The sequence below is a fragment of the Stigmatopora argus genome, chromosome 9 (genome assembly GCF_051989625.1).
Source record: "Stigmatopora argus isolate UIUO_Sarg chromosome 9, RoL_Sarg_1.0, whole genome shotgun sequence".
Lineage (NCBI taxonomy): Eukaryota > Metazoa > Chordata > Actinopteri > Syngnathiformes > Syngnathidae > Stigmatopora > Stigmatopora argus.
Genome location: NC_135395.1, coordinates 14896852 through 14904697, shown reverse-complemented (window position 1 = coordinate 14904697; position 7846 = coordinate 14896852). Strand labels below are relative to the sequence as shown.

The 7846-nt window shown below is 36.0% G+C and overlaps 1 protein-coding gene across 4 annotated transcripts in view; it reads right to left on the bottom strand.

The window, feature by feature from the left end:
• Positions 1 to 7846, bottom strand: part of LOC144082065 (glutamate receptor 1-like) — a 48572-nt gene continuing 40726 nt past the window's right edge. The window contains exons 15-17 of one of the 4 annotated variants that reach the window (XM_077608891.1): positions 7419 to 7533; positions 5173 to 5307; positions 1 to 2902 (exon numbers count right to left, since the gene is read on the bottom strand). In XM_077608891.1, coding sequence (XP_077465017.1) covers positions 2735 to 2902; positions 5173 to 5307; positions 7419 to 7533 — 418 coding nt within the window. In that variant the 3' untranslated portion in view covers positions 1 to 2734. Of the gene's footprint in view, positions 2903 to 5017; positions 5308 to 7418; positions 7534 to 7846 lie in introns of all 4 variants that reach the window. The other 3 variants (XM_077608893.1, XM_077608889.1, XM_077608892.1) reach the window with 3 other exon arrangements.

Here is a 7846-nt window from a genome sequence, read left to right as displayed (position 1 = left end):
CATAGTTTATTCCTTTATTTTGTTACAAAAGCACAATGACTTCCTTCCAGAACACTTTGGCTAGAAAAAAATATTCCTCAATTGCCCCGCCCCCTTATTAAAACATACTAACTACTGTTTGAGTTTTATATTTTAAGACACCATTCTATAGTAAAAAAAAAAAAACATAAGAATGAACTCTAAGCATAATATACTGTCAAAAATGAAAGCAACATGAATTAAAATCAAATGTTGTTAAATTACTGGCACTTTAAAAATACAAAAAGAAAATGATTTGTCAACATTGATAGTAAAATGCAAATTCAACCAAAACTTGATTCAAACATTAGTTTTGACAGATTTTCCACATCCGTATGTTTTTTTTTCCATTTTTATTTTTTCCACAATTAAAAATGTAAAACACTGGCAAACCAACTCTCCTTTATAATACAAACATCGAGTGGTTTTTTTAAATTATATATATTTTATATAGAAATCTGTTATCGCATATAAAATCTCTCTGAATGTTAAGCCTCCGGTGCTCTGTCCTAGTTAATACAACAGCACAACAAGATGGAAGTAAAGTTTGCACGCCTTTCTGGTACACAGAGGCATTAGTGTAAAACAGGCATTTGAGAGAGCAAATTGTTTTATGTACATAATATGTGCTGATATGTATGGTTTTGGTAAACTGCCTATTATCTTGAACAGAGAGTAATTTGAGATGTTAAGAATTAAATTTGGTACCATAGTTTCTAAAGCAGAAAAAAGGAACAAACCAATAGAATAGACAGAGGAAGAAGCAATGGTATGAAACTAGCACAGCAAACTTTCAATAATAAGCATGGCCACAACCTTCCAGTCACCTTCAGGTAAGAATCACAGCTTGAGGTATGAACAATTTGCAATGCAGGGGTATTTCATAGTGAGTGATGAATGACTGTAATTTCATGTTTTCATGTACCCGCCTTTCCTTTCATCTACTTTGTCAGACATTCCACTGAGGTAACAATTCCAGTGGAGAGAGGACATGCGAAGGGAAGTGGAAAATAATCAAATTTTCAATCTGCCAGAAAATAAAATGAAAAAAAATAATGCCTGCTATACAGCATACAGTATACGACGTGTCACCTAGAAACAATTTCAACTTCTCTACAGACAAACTGATTGAATTATGTATGTAAAATATGTTGGGTCATGACATTATCAATACAGTACATTTACAATACTTAAGTGGTCATTGTAAAACATGTGACTGCAATTGAAACCTTGACAACGTTAAATTTTGTACCCCCCACAAATCAGCCATTTTGTTCTTTTGTGGTCTATTTAATACAATAACACTATATGTAATTTTAAATTCAGTCTATTTTATTGTGTCATCATTGTGTATGATTTGAATGGGTCTATTTATTATTAAACAATTCAAACAACAACAAATACACTACTCAGAAAATAAAGGGGACACCTAAACAATCTTTAAATGTTAAGATACACTTAAACATGTGAGATTTTATTTTCGTTTTTACTTTATTTCTTTGAGAAGTATATTACAAGTATCATAGTCTTCAGAAAAAAAACATAACTTACTAACAATAGTTATAGAAAATAGGATAACAATTTTCTTTGACTGCATAATAATCTAATGTGTTAAAAATGAATGAAATTGCAATATTTACAAAAAAACTTTTGTAATTTATGACCTTGAGTTTACTTATCATTAAATCTTTATGGTATCATTTTTGATACATTACTTTTTGCGTAATGTGATATTTTTTCCCTAACAAAAAATAATTTATCATACAAATATGATACACATTGATGACAAATGATATTTGAAACGTTTTCTTGTGGAAGCCCATTAAAGGCTTGGAGTCGAAATAATTATAATCAGATGCTCTGGTTTGGGCTGTAAATAGTTAAATTGTGTGAAGGGGTGGGGGTTTGGCATATTGGCTAGTGCAACATGTGCTGCTAAGAAATTATATACTATATTGTGCCAGATTGCCTTCTCAAAAGGGCAGTTCCCCAAAGCACATTAAAAACTTTGTGTGTACAAAAAATGGTGCTGTGGCACAAAGACAAGGCATGACGTGTGATATGAGGTGTAGCAGCAACGCATGTTTTCTTTCTTTTCATTTTTTTTCTGCTTGTTACACCAGTGCAAACCATATACTAAAAACTGTCTATGCTACACTGGTCACAGTGGTCCTCCCAATATTTATTTTAAATGAAAGTGTGAAATAGTGGAGGCATATACTTAAAATAATGATGGTAGTGATTTATCCTTATCTCCACCTCAGTGCAAAGTCAACCTTAGTCACTAATAAGCGTCATGTAGGTAGTAGGGCCAGAAGTGGAGGTGAAAATATTGCACATACAGACTATAGTCAACAACTCCATTGCAATTGCACAAGGCAGGTGGCACACTTAAGACTTTTTTTTTTGCATCACAGAAAATAACACAGTTAAAAATAAATAGCAAAAACACACCCAGATTCTTTATTGCAGCACACTTCTTGTTTTCCCAAATATGCACATATGAAAAAAAGTCACGAGTCTGTAGTTTGTAAGGAGCATTTAAAGAGTACATTTTGGCAGTAAGTTAAATCTTGTTCCAGTCGGGCACAGCAAAAAAAAAAAGATGGGTCAAACCACATAGCCATGTTTTTTTGTTTATTTTTTTTGAGGTCATCCGAGTCTTGTGCTCTTACTGTTCCACCCTGCCCTCATTCTTGCTCCCACTGTGATATGATCACATTCCTGAGGGACCCAGTCCCATGCTGGCAGTGTGGCTCATGCATGGTAGAGTTTGGATGGTCTTGGGGAAATCATGGGTGAGGATTCGGCCATTCTCTCCTCCGCTCTCATTACCGCTCATCCTGGTTAGGGTGGAGCAGCGCATGGCGTCATTGATGGATTGCTGTTGGACAATAACATATTGAAATCAGTCTTTTCATTTTAAACCATTGCACGTTTGGACTAAAAAGTGAAACAAAATGATGCAATATATTTTAAATATAAATGTATAAATTCAGTATAACTTTGTCTCACTGAATGTGGTGCTTGCATTGGGCAAAGAAACAATTGAAATTAGAAGAGTGGCAACTATAATTATTAGATGTCAAAGGTTTTACACCTTCAGAAGTAACAAAGAATGGTCCATGAGGGAAGTAAATGTCTGTTTTTTCATACAAATTAAAATAATTTACAGCTATTTCTTTTTGTTTTCTTTTGTTGAGGTATTATATATATAGATTCACACTGTCTGCTATTCATTCAAATTGGGCAAGTATCAATTGTGTCCACCAAAGTGGTGCAAACACGATCAGGAAATACCTTGATGAGAATTTTTTTGATTGCTTTTAAACATGGCGGCTGTCTATCTGTTTGTTTTTTGGGGCGTTAAAACCTCTGATGTTGGCTGGGAATCAAAGTCCAGTTGGAACAGAGCAGAAACAATTGTGGAAGCAAGCTGCGGCTCCATTTCTCGCTGTAATTGCACTTGTGGGCGACGTCATACAGAAAGAGTAAGATAGTAAAACAAGATGCTGTCAGTTGCTGCTGACAATTCAAAAAATCACACATGATTTGGAGCAACCTCTGAGTGCTGCGCTGCAACTAACGAATCACGTCAATTGGAACAGCCTTCTGTCTTTCAGGCCAAACAGCAAAAAGGCACCGCGACTCCTCGTCAATTTCATCAGCATACGGATCAGGTGACTGTTTGTGTACTAATTAAAATCGGTTGAATAGAATAAAACAACCCATGAAGAACATCCCCTATAATGTTGGCCCTGTTGTGTCGTTGCTGCTGTTTAAAAGTGGCAGGGTACCGGCCAGCCCAGAGAAGTGATTCATGTCGAAAGACGAATCGAGTTGTTGTTTGTTCCTTGAATTAAATGTCTAATATTGTAAGCTGCACAATGGAGAACTTCAAATCCATATCTCTGAAAAATCAATCATTAGAAATAGAAGCTTCTACACTAAAGCAGTGATGGAATACAGGCCTGCCTTATGGTATAGTACATATATAAAGGATGTTCACCACAATGGGCCCTGCTTTGCAAAACATTTAGCAAAAAAGAGGAGAAGGAGCAGGGGAAAGATTTATTCAGAGTGACAGAGGTAGATAGATGCATCACTGTAATTTGAATTGCCTTTATACCTGCCCTCTAATATGAGCTTTGGTCAATGTGTGTACCATTTCATTTTCTTTGTTCAATATCTACGCAATGAATGGTGCATTTTTGTAGCTAATTCTGCCATAAGGAAAACATAACATTAAGATGCAAAGCCTGATAAAGGTGAAGTTCTAGTATATTTTGTCAAATTAAAAAACAAAAAACCTTGATAGACATTTGCATTTCTGAGTTTAAAATTCGCTTATGAAGCTCTAATGTATCACTTCAAATCAAAAACCCTAGATCTAATTTCATTCATAGAGACAGAGAGAGAAGGTCATTTTTATTCTGTTGGTAATCAAAATCTGTATTGTTGTGCCTGTGGATTTGGCGTCTGCACTCTGATTGCCAGGTATCTATCTTTTAGGCAAAAATATTAGATACAACTCTTGAATTAATTTAGAAACAGCTTGCAGGTTTACGGGTTTACTCAAGGAGTATTTTCTAACGAGACTTTCTGATTGCTTGATTCAGTAATGAATGGCTACACATTTATCCTTATACTATAAACCTTGTTCAGGATTTTACTGTGTTTAGGCAGTTTGATACAAACTGAAAATTTAACCAAAAGATAAATAATGCTATCTTTGAAAGTACTTTAGGTTTTGTGGTGAAACCTGAGCAGGTATGAGGACAATTTCAAATCAAGTAATTCAGCACATCTGCAGGCCTTCTTTAACACGAAAACTTAGCGAGGTAGCAAGAGAAGGAGAGAGAGGTACAGGAGAGCGTTTGCATTGCGGTGGAAGCCGTGAAAGGCCCTACTGTAGCGACGGTTAGATGGGCAGGGGATGAGTAGGCGGATGTCATCATCATCATCATCATCATTATTATTATGGTTTAGCGTTTCCTACCCCGTGGCTGTGCTCTGCTCTTATATCTTAACAGTGTTGTTGGCGTACAGGCCGTAGCTCTGCAGCTCTGTGTAGGGGGCGCTAGCACCACTGTCTAAGGCTGAGCAGTGAAAGGCCTGAGCAGCTGAGGCAGCAGCGGCTCGTGCAGTTGAGACCTTCATTCGCCGTGACTCGGTCCTGGATTTGTAGCAGAACTCCACCAGTGCCACAAGCATGGCCAGCCCCAGGCCGCCGATCAGGATGTAGAAGACTCCGGCGACGTTGCTCAGGCTCAGAGCGCTTGTCTTGTCCTGGAAGAAGTGACAGGTAGGGAGTACCAATCGGTGAATGGAGATTTTGCAGCGTAGCAAAGACTATGTTTATGTTTACACATTAATTGACAGAAGACGTTGCCATTCATACATAACGAGGTATGCAGAAAAGTGTAAAAACACCTTTTCTACATGACACATACATAGCCTTGTACACAATTGTATGTTTCTATAAACTCACTGGCCACAATATTAGGGGCAATACATCAATTCATTCAATAGCAGCCATTATTTGAAAAGGATAACCCCTTTTATTGCAGCTAATTTAGATTATTTTAACTGATCTCCAAGGTCCAAAGAATATCATATTACGTGTGAATCAAAAAAATAAATGGTGCTTGTGACCTTCTGTTGGTGATTTCGTGTCATTAACCTTGTATACAAGCTTGAAATTCACATTACAGCTGCCTTAGACACGTCAGAAAAAAATGTCAATCGTTATAATGTGTGCATTCATTAAGTCTTTTATCACTGAAAAATGAAACAAGAAAAAATCAAGACTTAATAAATGGCTGATAGATGTTACCTTTATGTTACAGTTCTTGTATTCTGAGGTTTACCTAATATTTTGACCAGTGTTAGTATACTTATACATTCATCCAGGGATAAACGATAGACTTAGATGATCTCAAAATCCATACATGTAAATATAATTCACACACGCAGCCATGCACACACAGATCGACAAACACACAAATAAACAAACACTAGAATACTTCCAAGAAGAAGGCCTGTCTCACGAAACAAAGTCAAAGAATTTTACTGGATAACTTATTGAGTCATCTCAATGCAGCAACGTGTTATTTCCATTGCTCTGGGTATTTCCATTACATACCCAATCAATGACAGTAAATGCTATCAGAACCCAAGGGCTATCTATCAGTACAAGATGCATGTAATAGTGCCACTTGTTGTAACAATACTACATTCTGGATATTGAAGGCAGGATTTGCCCTTTATAACTGCATTAGCCATAGTGATTGTCTTACATTGGTATGTGGTTAATCATTTTTCTGAGATCTGTATTCATACATATTTAACTAAAGTAGTGATGTTGAACTGGTGTCATGACAGCGGCCACACATTTAAAGCTTTACGTACAGTAATATGTATCTTCTAAATTACTCATATTTCTTATCTACATTTTATGTGTGGGAATCTTAAAGTGAATCCCCACCAAAATGCACGTAGTAGACGGCCACACAAAACAAAGATTTATCATTACTTAAATGTATACAAATATTGGTATTTCTAGTGGGAGCTATGATTATAATATATGCTTTCTTATGTAAATCAAATAGATGCAAAAGTAGAAAAAGCAGAACAGCTTTACTTATAATTGTCCATCAACACATAATTCTAATCTCAAACATCCCACGTTTTTGTTAAACTATATTTATGTTTTATGATGGAATACCATTGGGATGGGAAGCATTCTATAAAGTAGTAAAGATTCATATTGGAAGGTTGGTCATCAAATCTGTTGTGAAGGCATGACAGGCTGCAAGGTATCAATTTAAACTGTAGCAGTGTGATGATTTAAAAGTCTAATTCCTCCTGTCAAGCAAAATTCATCCTCATCAAATCATCTTCATGGGCATTTACAAGCCTGTAAAGGTGTAACCCTGAAGCCCAATACTCAGAAGCATCTTAAAAATAAATGTTCTGAGTATGTATCAAGAATAATGTTTTATTTCTTAACATTATGCTGATTTCCAGGTTGTTTTCTTGAAATAAATAAGATTAAAATGTGTATAAAGAAATAAATAAGTACAGTATTTTATTGAATTTGGTGAACGCAATCTCTCTCTCTCTCTCTGTCACTCTCTCTTTCCTTTTTTTTAATAGGAGGAGCTTCATCTAAATTATAGCATTAGTGTTTGGATGGAAACCAAAGTGCAGACAAAGCACAAGGTTAAGCTTACAGACAACAGTTTATGTACGTTTTTGTTCAAAAGTCCACAAGGTTAATTGTGTAAAGTTTTGGCTTTTGCCCTCTGCTATAAATTACATACTGGACTTTGGCTATTATAAGGGCAGGGTTGTGCTGGGAGGTGCTGTGAGGTGACAGAATCAGGATTGAGACTAACCTTTCTTCCAGAGTCCTTGTTGCCACATTCCCCTTTATCGTACCACCATTTGTTTTTCAGTTTGTCTAAGACGGCTTGCTCATTGAGTTTCAACACCGCTAGGTTTACTGGGATTCTTCCAACCACAAAGAAATAACATAAATAACATATTATACCATGTTATTTTATGTTATTGAATCATAAACATAGCAAATTACATTCACACATTAAAACTTGAGCTGGGCTTTGGTAAATAAAAGGAGAAAATATTACATCAGACGTGCACACCCACACACTCACAAATAATTACAGATGGCATAAGCATCATTAGGAACTTTAGAATCAAAGTGATATGCGTTAATACTCCATCTAACTTGTTGTACTTGCTCCCTAAGGCAGTAGATGTGTATTACTATATCACTTGGGGGAACCGGCACACTGCATACCCT